Genomic DNA, 19,260 nt, shown 5'->3' on the forward strand with positions numbered 1-19,260 from the left:
CGCCTCGGGTGACAGCTCCCCTTTGCCTTGGCGGCCCCGTACCCACCCGATTAGAGCGCCTGGCAGAACAATCCCTCCTTCTTTCCCCCTTTTCAGTTACTCAAACTTCCTAAGGAAGGGGAATTGGGCGTGGCAAAGAAGCCCGTCAGCGAACCGCCCCCCATGTGACCGAAGATAGGGCGAGGACGCCCAGAGGAGCCTGCGTCCACTCAGGCCCCTCCCACTTTACGGCATCTCGGTGGCCCCGCCCCCCAGCCCCAGGGTGGAGCACGAGGCCCCGCCTCCAAGCTGCCTCTCTTCGAGGGCCAGGCTGGCCAGTGGGGCGGGGCAAGAGGCCGGGAGGGGACTGGAGCAGAGGGAGGAGAGGAGAGGAAGGGAGGGGTCACGTGCGGCCAGCGGCTCGAGGTCACGTGACGGGCGCTTGGGCGGAGGGAATCTGGACTGGGAGTTCTGAGGGAAGCGGAGTGAAGTGGTGGGAACGCGGCGGCGGCGCTGACAATGGTAAGTGCGCGGCGGACCGCGCGCTCTACTCCGGCTCTGGCCTCAGAGCGCGCGGCGGGACGGCCAACGGCGGGCTCCGTGTCGCGGGTGGGGCGGAGGGCAACGGCAGGAGGCGGGCAGCGAGCAGGGCGGGGAGCCGGGTTAGGCCTGTCTGGTCGCCGCGGGATCGGGGAAGGGCCGGCGGCGGCGCCGCCTCTTCCCGGTCTCGCAGAGGCCCGAGCACCTGCGGGCGGCGGCGCGCTCTCCTGGCCATGTCGGAGGCTCTGCCCGCCTTCCTCGACCGGCTGTGGGGGCCCTGGCTGAGTCCTCGGACCCCGCCTGTGCGGGGGCTCAGCGCCGCCTCCCCTTCCAAGGTAGCCAAGTCCCTCCGCTCCTTCCGGACAGCCTCGCTTCCCTTCAGGTGGAGTGACCCGGCAGTCCCCCAGTTCCGGGCTGGGGTGAGGGGGAGGGACTGGGGTCACTCTTCCAGTGGTCACGAGATTGATAAACTCCGGGGTTTTGTTTTGGTTTTATCTCGATGTGGTGACATTCGGCGATATCTTGACCCCAGTTCAGCCTTGATGTTGACACTTGTAGAATGGGAGAGAGAAGGAAAAGGACACTGAAGTGGGGACGTTTTTAATTCAGAAGACTGGTTTTGTGCCTGCTAGCTTAAGCTCTGGCGGTCATTTCCTTCCCCAAGCCATTTTCTGGAAACTTAACGCTTTGGGATGTTGAAATGGCCTAGGGAACAGAGGAGGGAGGAAAGTCAAGAATACTTTCACCAGTTAGTGGGAAGCTCAGGCGTGGGCACGATGCGTTTAACTGTGTGTGTGTTGGCCATCTCCTCTAGATTGGGTCTCATTTGGCTCACTTCGGGTATTCATTTCATTTAGCAAGCATGTGTTGAGCGCCTGCTGTGTGCTCGCCTGATACTATCAGCTTTCCCAGAACTCACCGGTTCAGGAAACTGCTTGAGACTTTTGGCTGAAGACGAAGCTAGGTGTATTTTAAAAAAGAAAAAAAAAAAGTTGTTTTGAATAAATACATTTTAAACTCAAGTTGATTTGATTAAAATCAGAAGAGTGAAGACAGGCATATTTATTCTTAAACTTGGGGCCTTTTTTTTTCACGCAGCAGATAATTATTTAGGCGTACCCAAGGGCCACTAGCAAAAGTGAAACAGTCCTTGCTCTCTCTTGTACCTTACAGTCTAGAGGGAGGTAAACATCTCTTTGTATAATTATTTGTTTAACGTGGAAATAACAGTTGTGATAAATTTAACAAGGAAGTATTTGAAGACCTTGCCTAGTCAGGGAGTTAGGAAGTATTCTTTCATTGAATATACTTTGCCAAGAAGACTTAAAAGTCTTTTGCTTATTTTAAAAATTATTACTTTTAATAGGCTTTTGAATTTATTTTCAACTTACTGGCCAAGCATAAACTAAATTGTAAAGCTTTAGAACACTTAACTGGGCATAAATGTAATCCGTGCATGAAAATTTGCTGTTTCATTGCTTGTGTAAATTTTGAGAGTCTCCCTTTCCACTCACCTTGAGTTGCACTTCTTTACATCACTTGGAAGGAGTGAAGTTTCTAAAGTGAGCGCTAGAAAGTTTGTTGGCTTTTAACATATCCACATGCAGTTTTGCTGGATGGTAATGCTCAGTATGGGTTTATGAATTATATGAAAAATCTTAAATTAACCTAAAGGTGATAGGAGGGTTAGGCCACAAGTAGAAAACTGTAAAAACAATGGTATAATCTTTTAATAGTCATATATATTGGAGTCTAGTTATTTAAAGGTTACCTGAGTTTTGACTTATATATACTTGTCTAATACTGTCTAATACTGTCCTGAAAATCTCATATTCTGAATGCTCACTTGAAGATATCTTCACCAGAACTGAGTAGTCTTTCGCTTTAAAATGTCTCATCTGTAATTGCAGCAAAAGTCTCTGTTAATGTATTCTAACCTTCTTTACAGTTTTCATTCCCTTTCCACTGTCTTCACCATCCTGCCAATTATGTATTTTGTTTCCTCTTTACCTATCAGGAGAACTATCATAATTTGTGAGGAGTTTTAAAACTTTTAATTTCATGAATTTTCCTTTGAAAAAACAGAAGATGCACATCTTGCAATAAAGACTTTAAAAGCAAGACTTTGGGTAGAAAATATTTCTCTTTCAACTTCTTTTAGAAGGAAAACAGAAAATACAAACTTTTTTTCTCAGTTTTTTTTTTCTCTTTGTTGCCTGCTTGTTAAATGTAAGACATCGACACTTTTCTGGGGCTTTCAGTAGGACTCTTTCATTTTTGATGTGTCCTAGTGTGGAAAACTGGATGTTATCCTGGTGCTAAAGTTTCTGTTAACATTGTTAAGGTACTATAGCTTTTTACTCAGCCTATTATGCATGTGCTGTAACTAGGCTTTTAAAAATACCTTCTTCTCTCTCCCCATATTAGTGTTTTGACTGTGTTGAAAAGTAAGTCTGCTTTTTAAATTTTTAGTTACAAAATACTCTTCTGCATACAGAAAGTAATAGAAGATACCACATAGCTTTCTCAGATTTTTAATGCCTAGGAATTTTTCATTTTTATCTTTGGTGTCAAAATGAGACTGTTTAATCATAATTACGTTATTGGTTAATTGTGAAGTTTCATGAGACTTCAGTCTTTTTTACACCACTTTATTTAGTGGAAATTTTGATTTCATTATTTTTGATTAATTGATCTTTTAATATCAGCTTTCAAATCCCAAGTTCAGTTCTGTGTGTTAAATATCCATATGTGGAAAAAGTTACCATAACAATTCTTTTATCCGTAAAATAATTTTTATTGTTTTCAAATCTCATTTTTCCCAGAAGCAGCTCTGGCATGTATTAAGGGGAATGAGAAAATTACATTTTATTTTTCTGCTGCGATTTATATCTTAAATGAGGCTCTTGTCTTCTACCCTTTCAGAATTGCTCTTCCCATAGCTTCCCCCCACCCTGGCTGGCTCTGTAGTTTTCACGTTTTAGAGAATTAGTAAATATCAGCAGCCTGCTTTTGAGCTGCTATACATTCTCTTATCTGTAGCCCTTAGGAAAAAAATAACACCATTTAAGCAAGTTTTGAGTATAAAACTTGTAGTATGAAAGCTAACTGAAAAGGGGCATTGCATGTGACCTATCATTGATGTTTTTCATTCTAAGTTCAGAATAGTTTTCTTTCTTTTTTTTTTTTTTTAAAGATTTTATTTATTTATTTGACAGAGAGAAATCACAAGTAGATGGAGAGGCAGGCAGAGAGAGAGAGAGGGAAGCAGGCTCTCCGCTGAGCAGAGAGCCCGATGCGGGACTCGATCCCAGGACTCTGAGATCATGACCTGAGCCGAAGGCAGTGGCTTAACCCACTGAGCCACCCAGGCGCCCCCAGAATAGTTTTCTGATTAAAATTAATTTTTTGGTTAAAATTGACTTTATTTGTAAAGTTGCCAGGAAGGATTAAAACGTTGAAAGGAAAAAAATGCTGTTTGTGTCTTTGTAGTATGTCAGAAGTATAAATCTGCCAATTCTTTGAGTTGATTTCTTGAAATTATAATCTTTTTGTTTATATAGGATTAATAATAACAAAAAAGCAAGCTCAGAATTTAGGAAAGCATTGTCTCCTTTGATCATAGTATCGCCCTGTGACCTGCAGAGTTTTGAGAGGATCATTAACTTGCTTGCTGTTACTCTGCCACCTGAGGACAGAACTGAGGCTTGAGGAAAGTTCCTTGCTCTAGACGTAGCTACTGCACCAAAGCTAACTTCCTTTGGGGGAGCTCCCATCTTTCCAGATATTCTGGGTTTAATTCATTTCTTTTGTGTATCCATTTATTTTTTAGTATCAGGAGAGTATGTATTTTATTCAAAATTAACACTCAGTAGGTATTTGAATGCTTTCTACTAAGTGCCACACACTACTCCTAGCTACTATGTCTTCAGTGGTGAGCAAAGGATAAAGTGTCTGTCCTCCTGGAGTTCAGTCAGGGATTCAGGTATTGAATAAGCACACACTATAACAGATGATGAAGTAATAAAACTACATGGTGTTGTGAGGCCTAAATTTGGAGACTCTAGTTTCAATTTAGGAACGTATGGGAGGCCTCTTTATGGAAATGAGTCAGACTGAGATTCAGAGGCTGAGTTAGTTAGGTTAAGGATACTTGGTCTAGGACAAGAAGGAACCTGGCAGATTTGATTAACTTGAATAATTTGAGGCTTGTGTGACTGGAGAGATGATAGACCAGATATGTGCAGTCCATGTCAGGGAATACAGTGTGTGTGTGTGTGCGCGCTTGCGCGCACGTGCACTTGTGCACTCACGTGTGCACATATTTAAAATAACATTTCATTGAAGTACACAAGAGTGCACAGATAAGTGTACAGAAGAATAAGTGCACAAAGTGATCAAACTTGTGTGTGAAGTGCTCAGATGAAAGCATACAGCCTAATTAGCACCCCAGAAACTCCCTCTATGCTCTCTTCTAACCACTTCCTGACTTCTGATGCTATAGTGTGCGCTACATGTTTATGACTTTTTAATAAATGTAATTCTATAGTATGTGTGAAAGTTATTATTGTGTATAGTTGTGTCTCATCCCTTTGCCTACTGTATGAATATAGAATAAAATTTATGTATCCATTCTCTTGTTGATGGATATTTGGATTGTTTCCTATTTGGGGCTTTATGAACCAAGATATCATTAACATTTTTATATTTGTTTCCTGGTTCATGTATGTAAGAGTTTCTCTTTAGGGTATATATCTAAGGGTGTATTTTCTGGGTCGTGGGATATGTATATCTTTAGCTTAACCAGGTAATACCAACAATTTTTTTTTTTAAAGATTTTATTTATTTATTTAACAGACAGAGATCACAAGTAGGCAGAGAGGCAGGCAGAGAGAGAGGGGGAGGCAGGCTCCCTGCTGAGCAAAGAGTCTGATGCGGGGCTCGATCCCAGGATCCTGAGATCATGACCTGAGCCGAAGGCAGAGGCTTTAACCCACTGAGTCACTCAGGTGCCCCAAATACCAACTATTTTCTAAAGTAGTTCCAATTTATACTCTTACCAGCCCACTGAAGGATTTTAAACAGAAAATTATGAGATTTATGTTTTTAAGAGATTATTGTGGTTGTGTAGGGCAGACTAAGAAGGGATGTAGGATGACAGGATAGAGGACGGTTGGTATAAATTAAAAAAAAAAAAAAAAAAGACTAGGGGCACCTGGGTGGCTCAGTGGGTTAAGCCTCTGCCTTCCGCTCAGGTCATGGTCTTAGGGTCCTAGGATAGAGCCCCGCATGGGGCGCTCTGCTCAGCAGGGAGCCTGCTTCCTCCCCACCCCCTGCCTTCTTGTGATCTCTGTCTGTCAAATAAATAAATAAATAAAATAAATAAATCTTAAAAAAATAAAAAGACTAGAATACCAGCTTTCTTTGGTAACAAAAATGATCTCCAACTGTATCTGATATTGGAATTACTAATGGAGTCCATATTATTATCAACTAATGTGTTTTGGCATTCATAAGCGGTTGATTTTTGTCCTTTATATTTCTGTCATATTCAGGATTTCCATAACAAGGCTTACACATTTTCTTTGGAAAAATTCACAGAAATTTAGTCTTCTCCATTACAGCCAGTTCTATTTCAAGAGTTTTTACAATGTAACACTTCCTGGTCAGACCTATATAGCAGTGCATTTTATAGTAAATAGTACGTTATAATAATGTATTTGGATTTGTATGAGTACTGCATAATTTGGATTGTATGAGTGCTGCATATGAAATAACAGCATAGAAGTATAACTAAAGATAGCTTTTCAAGTCCAAATGTTAAGAATTAATTTTTTAGATTTCTGGTATAGTAGTAATTGATTATTTATAGTGGTTACCTGTGGAAATGATTGAAATTATAGCATGTTTAAATTTTAGTTTTCTTTTTGTCTTTTAAAAAACCGTGGCAAAAAACATGCAATATGAATTTGTTCTCTTAAGATATTTTAATGTACAGTACAATATTAGCTGTATATACATTGTTATACTAAATTTTGTTTAGTTTTGAGGTCGAATTTGATGTAAGTTCTTACTTTCATGTTGAACTTACAGATTCGCATTCTATTTAACTGTAGGTAAGAGATACTTAGATTTGTATTATAAAATGTAGTGACTGACAAAACATAATTATGAGCATTTTCCTTTTATATTTCCTTTTATTTTCCTTTTTTATTTCAGAGTTTTCTTGGAGGCTTTTTTGGACCCATTTGTGAGATTGATGTTGTCCTTAATGATGGGGAGACCAGGAAAATGGCCGAAATGAAAACTGAAGATGGCAAAGTAGAAAAACACTATCTTTTCTATGACGGAGAATCCGTTTCAGGAAAGGTAAATCTTTTGTTTGTGCGAAGTACCTAGATGTAAGGTATTAGAATTAATCACCAAAGTTGTCTGTACTGTTTCTAAATTTGAATGATTTTGTTAGAGGTGGAAAGTTTTTTTTTAAGATTTTATTTATTTATTGACAGAGATCACAAGTAGTCGGAGAGGCAGGCAGAGAGTGAGAGGGAAAATAGGCTTCCCGCTGAGCAAGAGCTCAATACGGGGCTTGATCCCAGGACCCTGAGATCATGACGTGAGCTGAAGGCAGAGGCTTAACCCACTGAGCCACTCAGGTGCCCCAAGGTGGAAAGTTTTTTTTAGAAGTTCAGCTAAAATCCTTGATTCATTAGCGTATTTACAGGAAAAAGTCTTAAAGTGGACGGGTTACAGGAGCAGAGTCTAAAATTGCAAGCAGGGGTGCCTGGGTGGCTCAGTGGGTTAAAGCCTCTGCCTTCGGCTCAGGTCATGATCCCAGGGTCCTGGGATCGAGCCCCACATCGGGATCTCTGCTCAGCAGGGAGCCTGCTTCCTCCTCTCTTTCTGCCTGTCTCTCTGCCTCCTTGTGATCTCTTGTCTGTCAAATAAATAAATAAAATCTTAAAAAAAAAATAAAATAAAATTGCAAGCAGAATTTTGTGTTTGTGACTATGCATCTGTTTTGCTTCACTTTTCCAAAGGGGCTGTGATCCACTCAAAGTTTGTTTCTCCTTTTACATAAGTTGAGTTACAGAGATTGGGGATAACTCTTCAGTAGACCTTTAAGTGTTTCTTTCTCATTCTTTACAGCTTATCTCTCTGCACTGCCACTGTTGTGTCTGTTGATCTTCGTAGAGGACTTAATGTACATTTGTAATGTATCTGTGTAGGATCAGGTGCATCTGTGATCTCTTCTGTAAGGATTCACTTTTCCCCCTTTTCCTTATCAAGTGATGCATAAAAGTAGTCTTATGCCTTAGCGAATATGATTAATACTCGTTAATCATAATTTTTTTAAGTAGGCTCCAAGCCAAAGATAGGGCTTGAACTCAGACCCTAACTGAGATTAAGAGTCCAGTGCTCTAAGTGTGCTTGGGTGGCTCAGTGGTTTGGGTGTTTGACTCTTTTTTTTAAAAGATTTTATTTATTTATTTGACAGAGAGAAATCACAAGTAGTTGGAGAGGCAGGCAGAGAGAGAGAGAGGGAAGCAGGCTCCCTGCTGCGCAGAGAGCCCGATGCGGGACTCGATCCCAGGATCCTGAGATCATGACCTGAGCCGAAGGCAGCGGCTTAACCCACTGAGCCACCCAGGCGCCCCTGGGTGTCTGACTCTTGATCCCAGCTCAGGTCTTGAGCTAGAGGTGGTGAGTTCAAGTCCAGCATTGGGCCAGGTGTAGAGTCCACTTAAAAAAGTCATGTGCTCTACTGACTGAGCCATCCAGGCACCCCTTTTTGTTTGTTTTTAAGTCTAGTAGGGAACAATCATTGTCTGGTTTAAAGTGATCTTATGTCATCTGGGTTTGTTAGAGGAGTTCGTGGCTAATGTTTATAGGACAAAAAAAGGAAGATGGGAAAATAAGGGGAATGAAAGCTTCTTCATTGTGATTTATGGAAAGTAGTGTGCCTTCAGGTTACATTTTTGGAATTACAAGATGTCATACGTAGTAGTCCTAATCAATAACTGTAGATTGCATTTTAAAAAATCGCTTGCTCAGAAGATACTTTATCTGGAGTCTGATTATTTACTGATCTGAGATGTTTATCATTTTTAACCTTTTATTGTAAAATAAAACAGATATTGAAAACCACAAAACAAATAAATAATCATAAGGCATGTTTTCTTGTAATTACTGTTCAAGTCCAGAAGGAGAACTTTGCCAGCTACCCAAACATAGCCTCTTCCTCTCAAAAGAAACCACTCTGTTGATTTTTATAATATAGTTCCTTGTGTTTCTTAATTGTTTAGTTTTGCGTCCTTAAAAAGATTGATAACGCTTTTAAAATCTCTTTTAATCTCAGATTCCCTCTTCATGCCTTTCTTACACTTTGAAGAACTGGAGACACTTAACTATAGAGTTCTCTGTGATTGCATACTCACGATACAGTTGTTGCCTGTAAATTGGTAGCTGGATCTAGAAGCTTGATCTGAGTCAAGTTCAGTTCTTTTGGCAGGAGTATATGTGGTGGTGTGTTTTTTTTTTTTTAAATCGGGAGTGCATGATGTTTGGTTTTCTCTCTTTTTTTTTTTTTTTTTTTTACAAGTGTTGTAACTGCTGTTAATATTGATTGATTCCTGGCATACCTTTAGAATAGGTTATTAAATAGGTGACTTATGAGTGCTCTGATAAGAAAATTTTAAAGAAAGAGAAGAAAACAAGCATTGGTTACCTGTGACCCAGCATGTTCACTAAGAACAAATTACGTTTTCTGAAATATCTGAGTATAATAAAAAGATCATTGACTTAGAGTTGGAAGCTCTAATCTTGACTTTACCACTGTCTTGGTAGGTAACTCTGGGCAGTCATTTAACTTTCTGGATCTCACAATAAAATTAAGAAAGTTGGACTAAATAATTGGTTTCTAAACTTGGTTTTGCATTGTAGTGTCTCTGCATAACAATTCCTCATACCCTAGATGTAATTTTGAAGTTCTGAGAGTCTGACATCCCAACCAAAGCAAGAATAAAATCCTTTTATGATATCCTTGACATGTGAATTTCTGTCTGCACGCTTTTTTCCCCAGATCTTTTTTTTTTTTCAAGAAATATTTTTTTGGAGCAGTTTTAGGTTTATAACAAAATTGAGAGGGAAGTATGGGTATTTCCTGTATGCCTACTGCCCCTACACATGCATAGCATCTCCCGTGATTGATGTCACTTGCCAGAATGGCACAGTTTTTACCAAGGATGATCCTACATTGACACATCATAACCAGTCCATAGTTTACCTGAGGGTTCACTCTGGGTGTTGTTATTCTGGGGGTTTAGACAAATGTATAATGACATATGTCCATCATTATAATATCATATGGAATATATTCATTGCCCTAAAAGTCCTCTTTTTTCTGCCTATTCATCTCTCCTGTCTCGCCTGCCAAACCACTGACCTTTATATTGTTCCTGTAGTTTTGTTTTTTGCAGCATGTCATGTAGTTGGAATCATACAGTATCTAGCCTCTTCATACTGTCTTCTTTCACTTAGTAATACACGTTTAAAGTTCCTCTGTGTCTTCACAGCTTTATAACTCATTTATCTTTAGTGTTGAATAATAGTCTATTATCAGGATGTACCACAGTTTTACCCATCCATTCACCTACTGAACGATATCTTGCTTGCTTCCAAGCTTTGGCAGTTATGAATGAAGCTCATATAAACATCTGTATGCAGGTTTTTGTATAGGCATAAGTTTTCAACCCCTTTGGATGAAGTGTGCTTGCTGGATTGTATGGTAAGCTTATCTTTAGTGCTATAAGACACTGCCAAACTGTCTTTCAGTGTAGTGCTACTATTTTTCATTCCTTAAATGAGAGTTCTGTTGCTCCACATCCCTGCCAGCATTTGGTGTTGTCAGTGTTCTGGATTTGGTCCCATTTTAATAGGTGTGTAGTTGGTAATATGATGTTGAACATCTTTTCTATGTCTCTTGGCCAAGTGTCTGTCTGTCTTTAGTGAGGTGCCTGTTCAGATCATCTGCCTACTTTTTAATTGGATTGTTTGTTTTCTTGTTTTAAGAGTTCTATGAATGTTTTGGGTAACAGTCCTTTCCGAGATCTGTCTTCTACAAATATTTTTTCTCAGTCTATGGCTTTTCTTCTCATGGTCTCTCACTCTCTTGGTTGTTACATGGTATTAATTTTGATTTCCCTGACATCCATTGAAGTTGACCAGCCTTTCATAGACTTACTGGCCATTTGTTATCTTTCATGAAGTGCCTATTCTAGTTTTTAGGGGGTGAGGAGAGCTTGATTTTCTACTCAATTGACTTTTTTTCTTATTGATGAGTAATATTTTTGTGTGTGTGTTCTTGGTACAAGGCCTTTATGCTTCTTAGTGTAGGGTCTTTTGTATATGTGTTGTAAATATTTTCTCTCAGTTTCTGGTGTGACTTTTCATTATCTTACTGGTGTCTTTTGATGAATAGTTCTTAACTTTAATAGGTGATAAATGTTATGTTTCCTTTTTGTTGGTGTGTTTTGTATCCTATTTAAGAAATCTTTGCCTACCTTATGGGCATGAAGATATTCTCCTGTTATCTTTCTCCTACAATTTTTTTTTTTTTAAATTTTACACTTCACATTTAGATCTTCAGAGTGCTTGGAGTTGCTTTTGTCTTTGCAACCTAGGAATTAAGGCTAGTTCCCCCCCCCCCCTTTTTTTTTACTCTCCTGTATGGGTATCTCATGAATCTAGAACATTTATCCTTTCCTTCACCGCACTGCAGTATCACCTTTGTCATAGCAGAGGTTGTGTGATTCTTTTTCAGCCTCTCTGTTCTGTTCCATTGGTCTGTTTGCAGCATTTACTTTCTTTTCTTTAAAAAAAAAAAATAGCCTGTTGAGTATAATAACATACCAAGAAATTCACCCTATTAGAATGTACAAGTCAGTGTTTTTACTATATTTGCAGAATTGTGCAGCCATCACCACTAATTCCATAACATTTTCATCACCCCCAAAAGAAATACCATATCATTAGCATTCACTTCCTTAGTGAATAGATTATTTGTGCCCTCATTTGTGTGTTGAAACCTTGGGACATGATCTCTCATGAGGACAGAGCCCTCATGAATGGGGTTAGTGCTCTTATATCCCTTATACCTTCAGCCATGTAAGAACACAGTGAAAAGACAGCCATTCTTGAACCACAAAAAGAGCTCTCTCCAAATCTGCTAGCACATTGATCTTCAACTTCCCAGCCTCCTGAACTGTGAACAGTAAATTTCTGTTGTTTATAAGCCACCCTTGTCTACAATATTTTGTGACAGCAACCCGAATGAACTGAGACACCTAGGAACCACTAATCTACAAATCTGATTTCTTTCTCTGTGGATTGGTCTATTCTGGACATTTTATATAAATGGAATCATAGAATATATAGCCTTTTCTCTCTGACTCCTTTCACTTAGTGTGATGCTTTAAAGGTTCATTTAAAAAAAATTGGTAAACATATACATATTATAAAATTTGCCATTTTAACCATTTTAAAGTATACAATTCAGTGGCATTAATTACATTGACAAGGTTGTACAACCATCACCACTATTTCCAAAGTTTGTTCATCACCCTACATAGAAACTTGGTACCTGTTAAACAACTACCCATTTCCTTTTTCTCCCAGTCCCTGGGTACCTCTGGTCCCCTTTGTTTTTCTGTAAATTTGACTGTTCTAGTTATTTCTTAAAGTTGGTCGTATAAGGGCGCCTGGGTGGCTCGGTGGGTCGGGCCTCTGCCTTCAGCTCAGGTCATGATCTCAGGGTCCTGGGATGGAGCTTTGTATTGGGCTCTCTGCACCGCGGGGAGCCTACTTCCCCCTCCCTCTCTGCCTGCCTTTCTGCCTACTTGTGATCTCTTTCTGTCGAGTAAATAAATAAAATTCTTAAAAAAAAAAAAAGTGGTCATTTAAGATTTATCCTTTTGCGTCTTATTTCCTTTAGCATAATGTTTTCAAGCTTCATTCATGTAGTATGTATCAGACCCCTTTTTTAAATGATTAACTAGTATTCCAATATATATCCATGTGGAATATGAATATACCACATCTCCTTTATGAGCTCATCAGTTGCAGACAGTTGGATTTCTACCTTTTGACTATTACTAATAATGCTGTACATTTGTGGACAAGTTTTTGTGTGAATACACGTTTTCATTTCTCTTGGATGTATATGTAGGAGTGGAATTGCTGGGTCATGTGTTAACTTTGTGTTTAACTATTAGAGGAGTTGCCAATCTTTTCCAAAGCAGCTGCATTATTTTACATTCTTTCCAATGATGTATATGGGTTCCAGTTTCTTTAGTTTCTTAGCAGCACTTAATATTGTCTGCATTTTTTATTATGGCCATTTTAGTGGGTATGAAGTGGTATCTCATTATGGTTTTGGTTTGCATTTCCCTAATAACTAATACTGAGCATCTTTTCACGTGCTTGTTGCTGGTGAAATCTTTGGAGAAAACTCTTTTTATATCCTTTGACCTTTTTTATTTGGTTGCCTTTTTATTGTGAGTTGCAGGAACTCTTTATATATGCTGGATACAAGTCCATTATCAGTTATATTTCACAAATATTTTCTCCTGTTTTCTGAATTGTCTTCACCTTCCTGTCTGTCTGTCTGTCTGTCTTTCTTTCTTCTGCTTCTTCTTCTTCTTCTTCTTCTTCTTCTTCTTCTTCTTCTTTTGTCTTCACTTTCTTGATGGTGTCTTTGGAGCACTAAAGTTTTAAATTTTTATGAAGTTCCAATTTATCTATTTTTTTGTTTGGTTGCTCATGCATTGGTGTTATTTGAGAAACCATTGTCCATCCAAAGCAGTGAAGATTTATACTCTGTTTTCTTCTGAGAGTTTTGTAATTGTCTTACATAGGTTTTTGATCCATTTCAAGTTAATACTTATTTATGGCATGAGTTAGAGATACAACTTCATTCTTTTGTACGTTGATATTCAGTTCCAGCAATATTGTTAAAAAGAATATTCATTCCCTACTGAATTGTTTGGGGACTCTTTGGGGACTCTTGTAGCATATACTTTTAAAACTAAAATTAATTGCTGTCTGTTAAAAGTCTTTTGGAGATTTTTTTGAAGCATTTTTTTTTTTCCAAAGATTTTATTCATTTGAGAGAGAGAGAGGGAGTGAGCATGAGCAGGAGGAGGGGCAGAGGGAGAGAGAGAAGCAGACTCCCCTCTGAGCAGGGAGCCCAAAGGAGGGCTCGATCTCAGGACCCTGGGATCCTGACCTGAGCCACAGGCAGACATTTAACCAACTGACCCACCCAGGTGCCCTGTTTTTGAAGCATTTCTTAAGACAAGTGGGACTATGTATATTATTACAAGATAGAGAAATTCTTGAAAGGTACTTACTCAGATTTTTTTTTTAATCCTTAGGTAGAATATTTACTGCTTCGTTCATGTTCAAGTGACTGTTCTTCCTTAAGGCTGGAACAGTTGTAGTGTATCCTAAATTTTTTATGCTTTAAGAATATATTTGAGCTAGGTATCCTCTTTTCAAAATACAGCTTGTATCACTTTTTACCTTCTGAATAATTTTGAGAGAGTCTTACTAGATTGCCTGATTAACTGTTGAGACACAATAATTGTGAAAAATTTGGTAGTAATGTGGGTATATTTCTGGTGGCTTCATAAGTTATAATTCCTTAAGATTCTTTCAGATTGGACAGTGATAAGTAAATTGTCTTAAAGAGGTGTTGCCAGTGCCACGTCACCTATAATGAACTCTGTATTCCTTATTACAAAAGTGAACAATGACATATGTTTATTCTGAGATTGTAGGGCTTTATAGTTTAATTCTTTAAACAAAGAATATTATCTCAGTATCTTTCATCAACATGAATATGGACCACATTCTTCTGGCAGCAGCGGGAAATGAATTTTGGAAAACCACAGTATTCAGCTGCAGTAAAGTGCAGATATCTCAGTAATTTACTGTAAACGATCCTATAAATGGTGTGTAGTACATTGATAGGTGTTTGTCTTAAACACAGTACAGATGAATTTTACTCCTTACACAGCTCCTGAAGACAGCATTATTGGAGACATCTACAGAATATTAGCTGCTAAAGATGCTGAAGAATGAGCTTTGAGATTGGCTTGTTAGAACAGTAAATATGTTTTATATAGTTTCCCTGTGTTTTGCTTTCATGGCCTTTTTTAAAGAGGTATACATTGTCTTACCTTTCTCAAATTACTAATAGCAAAGGGAAAAAATAATAACTTTAAATTGGTAGATCACCTTCACTAAGTGATCAAAGTTAAAATAACCACTTGGCATCGTGTACTTCCTAATAAGATACACTGAGAAGGACACAACTTCCTTTCTGTGGTATTCTTGCCAAAAATGCATAAGCTGAGTCTGATTGTGATAAAACCTCAAACCCAAATTGAGGGCTGTTCTACAAAATAAGTGACCTGTATTCTTAAAAAAAAAACATCAAGGTCAAGAAAGGCAATGACTGGGGCACCTGGGTAGCTTAGTTGGTTAAACATCTGATTCTTGATCGTGGCCTAGGTCATGCTCTGTGGGTCCTGAGATTCAGGATTCAGTCCTGTGTTGGGCTCAGTGCTGAGCGTAGAGCCTGCTTAAGATTCTCTCCCTCTGCCCCTCCCCACCTACATGTGCACGTACTCTCAAAAAAGAAAAAAGTCAATGACTGAGAAATGTTTGAGATTAAAGGAGACTAAAGGGACATAACTATATGTAATGTGATTCTGGATTGGAGCCTGGGCAGGAGAAAAAAGGGAGTAAAGTACATTATTCGGACAGTTGTTGGAAATTGAATATAAACTGCGGAGTTACAAGTTTCCTGATTTTGAATTGCACCGTGATTAAGAGATTATTTTCTTAGGTACACATGAAGTATTTATGGGTAGAGGAGCATGGTATCTTCAAATTACTCTCAACTGATTAAAAAAAAAGTTGTATATGTATGCATGCACATCTTATATATAGAGAGAATGATAATTTATAAATTTTATATAATTTATATGTAATATATATAAATATAATAAAATTATATTTTGTCATATGTGACAAAATACAAACATGGTAAATCTGTGTACAGGTTATGTGGGATTTACTTGTACTATTCTTGGCACTATTTTATGTTTGAAATTATAATAGAAGTTATGGAAGTGTAACAGTTAGTATTAATGTTCTTTAACTCAGTTCACAATCTTAGTTTAATTTATATTTCTATGCTCCATTGCAGAACAGCTTTTAAATAAAAATGCTTGATTATGCATACCAACTCTGGGATCTTTCGGATTCCATAATATCTTGCATTAGGCTTAAAAGCAACTGTGTTTTGACATCAGTGGGAGACTAAGGACAATTTCAGAGTTTAGGCAATTTGGTAGAAAAATGGAATGACTAATTTCTGCCTTAGTAGTATGGTGTCAGAGTGTTTTTTGAAGAACTGTAAACTTAAAAATATCAGACACAGCCATGTTTCAGTGAAAGCATTCCCCAGATCTGTTGCCGGCTAGACATTTAATAAAAGTATCGTGTACTTATGTGCTTTATTAGTGTAAATTAGGGAATAGTTCTAATTACTGCCTGGCTTGTGAAATAGTTGCGAGTTAGGCTTGTATTATTTGAGGTTCAAACCGAAAATTCAACTTGTTAGTGTGTGAAGCCTCTAACTATACTTTCTTCTTTAAAATAAGTATTTTTCTGAGTTTGAAAGTATTAGTTGCCTGTTGTAAAAAAACAAAACAAAACACAAAACCTTGGATACTACAAAGAAAACAAAATTTCTCATACATCCCAGAAGTAACTGCTTTAATAGTATTTCTTTTGTGTAATCAAAAAATACATAATTGGCATTATACTCGTGTACAATTTGACCATGCTTCCTTCATGTAACATATCATGCACATTTTCCCACATCATTAAAAATTCTTTGATCTTATTGTTTTTAAACTTTAATAATTTTCCATCATATGATGTACCACAATTTATTTAACTATTTACTTCTTTCTCTGAGATATTAATTTGGAAGGCAAGTAACTAACTCATTCTGGTTACAGATTTGGAAGATTTCGAAAATTGAGTATTTTATTTAATAGACTTACAAACAGAAGTAACTGGATTTCTGTTTTTATTGGCCCTTGATTACTGTTTTCTTTTGAGAAGCATTATTTAAAAAAGCTTTTAAGAGTCATGTTAACAATATTTTTTATAGTAAAGAATAAATCTGGAAGTGTGCTTTTTTTGTATGTTAGTTAATCTTTAAACATTTGGAAATTTAAAAAATACGTATGTACTTTATAAATATTTTGTCAAATTAAAAAGTTTATAAAATCAAAATTTATAAAATTAAGGCTTCCATTTGGCAGATGTGAATTTAGGATTTCAGAGTTGTATATTTCACTTCAAAAATATGTAAGATAAATCATACAATTTCAACCTTTAGACGTTCTATTTTTAGAGTGAGTAGCAGATTCAGGGGAATAAGTGTTGCTTTTAAGGTTAGGAATTATAATAATATATTTTTGGTTACAAAGAGCTGAAAGTGATCTTTAGGTAAATTCTTGAAATTAGTGATTACCTTACATTAAAATGTTATTGTGTAGAATTGTTTAACTATTTGACCAGAAAACACATCTGAGTGGTTGCAGATTTTTCCTTTTTTTGATTTGAGTCTTTATAGCTCTCCAACTTATAAAGGATTCCTTCCTAACAAAGCAGGTGCTTTTAAGCGTATGTTTAAGTGATTGTATATGAGTAAGTTATACCTTCTCTGGTTCTGTAAAGTCATAACGATCTCGGTATGTGGTGGTGTCTCAAACTTCAGAAATGAATCCCTGAAATACTTATATATTGCATTCATCTGGAAGGAATCTGTTAGTAGGCCCACTCAAAAGATTGTTAACATCTTTTACAATTTCATGTTTTGGCAGGTAAACCTAGCCTTTAAGCAACCTGGAAAGAGGCTAGAGCACCAAGGAATTAGAATTGAATTTGTAGGTCAAATTGGTGAGTTTTAAAATAGTATTACTTTTTTTTTTTTTTTTAATGATAACTGAGTTTGAAGTTGGATTTGAGTTGGATTTAGCACTTAAATTTTGAATTAGAGATTAGTTTCATGGAAGGAAGGAATTGATTTTGGATAGTAAAAGAGGATTTATTTTATAAACATTAAATCATATTTCTTTGAATTGTATTAAATAATATTTGACTCATAGTGCCTTTATTTGTTATTAAACTTAATTACTAAAAATGAAAGGAGTTATGTAAGTTACCAGCCTTGAAAAATAATTCAAGTAAATTAGTTGACTCACTGAAATTTCCATCTGCCTACATTTTTCACCAGCTTTACAACTACCAGTGTCACCTTCATCCTTCACTTTCTAATTACTCATGCCATTTGTCTTCCTAACCTAATGTGAGCCTGTAGCCAGACTCACCTGTGAGAAAATTGCATGTGAAAAGGAAAGGTATAATAATTTTTTTCTTGACTTAGATCACATTGTGTAGTTTTCCACATATGTATTTCAGAGGCATTCTTGGTTTAGTAGAAGTTAAACTGTATAAATCTTTTGGTACTGCAGGTTGAGAAAGAGAAAAGAAAATGGGTCTTTCTAATATAGTATACATAGTTTTAAATCTAGCTTTCTAAGATGTACTACACATTTTTAAAGTATCAAAATTATAATTGGATTTGTTTATATATCTATTCCAGATGAGATTATACTTGAGGGGCAAGTTATAGTAATTCACTGATAGTTGATAAGTCTTTTGTATATTACAGTGTATCAAGATAATATATTTGCCTAACTAAAGCAAAACAACGAATGCTTTTTGCCTTGAACGGAGGAAGTTCAAATAATCGCTGGAAATGTGTCTGTTAAAGCAGCTTCATTTTGGGCAAGCCCTAACTACATTAAAGGAATGAATACATCTTTTATAATAGAAATTTTCATTGTGCTGTGTGGCTCGAATTTTTTTATGCCTAGGTGGACCATAATGAGGATGATGGAATTTATGTTATAGCTCTAGTAGATTAGGGACAAGTCCAACTAATTCTTTTGGTAAAAATTACTTGCTTTGGAGGTAGAAGTTTGGGTTTTAATGAAATAGATACTAAGTATAATTGGTCTTTTTTTTGCTTAAAATTTTGTAGAACTTTTCAATGACAAGAGTAATACTCATGAATTTGTAAACCTAGTGAAAGAACTAGCCTTGCCTGGAGAATTGACTCAGAGCAGAAGTTATGATTTTGAATTTATGCAAGTTGAAAAGCCATATGAATCTTACATCGGTGCCAATGTTCGCTTGAGGTATGAATGTATATTAACAACCGTAGATGGTGTCAAAACCAGAAAGTAATGGCCACTATCAAATGTCTTACTAGAACTTTAATTATAATTCTGGACTGATAGACTTCAGATTTTTAAGAATTCTGCCACATATTTTGTCTACCTAATGCCCACCTGAGGTAATAAGAGCCTTCTCTCGTAGATTTAAACACCGCCATCATCAGAAGTTTTAATTATATACTTCCTTTGTATGAATCTTCCCCTAGGTACTTCCTTTGTCTTATAAACAGAATTACCTCAAAATTTATTAGTTTCCCAGAAGATCTCATTTGGTATATGGTAGGAAGTAATAGATTTCCTCAGGTAGGCATGACCGAAGCACTTCAGATGCATCTTAAAAAGCACATACACTCTT

At 37.3% G+C, this 19,260-nt stretch overlaps 1 protein-coding gene across 3 annotated transcripts in view; it reads left to right on the forward strand.

Annotated features, from left to right (window-relative positions):
- Positions 1–388: 388 nt before the first annotated feature.
- The window catches only part of VPS26A (VPS26, retromer complex component A), a 32,211-nt gene continuing 13,339 nt past the window's right edge, over positions 389–19,260 (forward strand). The window contains exons 1-4 of one of the 3 annotated variants that reach the window (XM_032312618.1): positions 389–501; positions 6,739–6,888; positions 17,487–17,562; positions 18,710–18,866. In XM_032312618.1, coding sequence (XP_032168509.1) covers positions 499–501; positions 6,739–6,888; positions 17,487–17,562; positions 18,710–18,866 — 386 coding nt within the window. In that variant the 5' untranslated portion in view covers positions 389–498. Of the gene's footprint in view, positions 502–551; positions 855–6,738; positions 6,889–17,486; positions 17,563–18,709; positions 18,867–19,260 lie in introns of those variants that run through there. The other 2 variants (XM_032312617.1, XM_032312619.1) reach the window with 2 other exon arrangements.

The sequence above is a fragment of the Mustela erminea genome, chromosome 14, assembly GCF_009829155.1.
Source record: "Mustela erminea isolate mMusErm1 chromosome 14, mMusErm1.Pri, whole genome shotgun sequence".
Classification (NCBI taxonomy): Eukaryota; Metazoa; Chordata; class Mammalia; order Carnivora; family Mustelidae; genus Mustela; species Mustela erminea.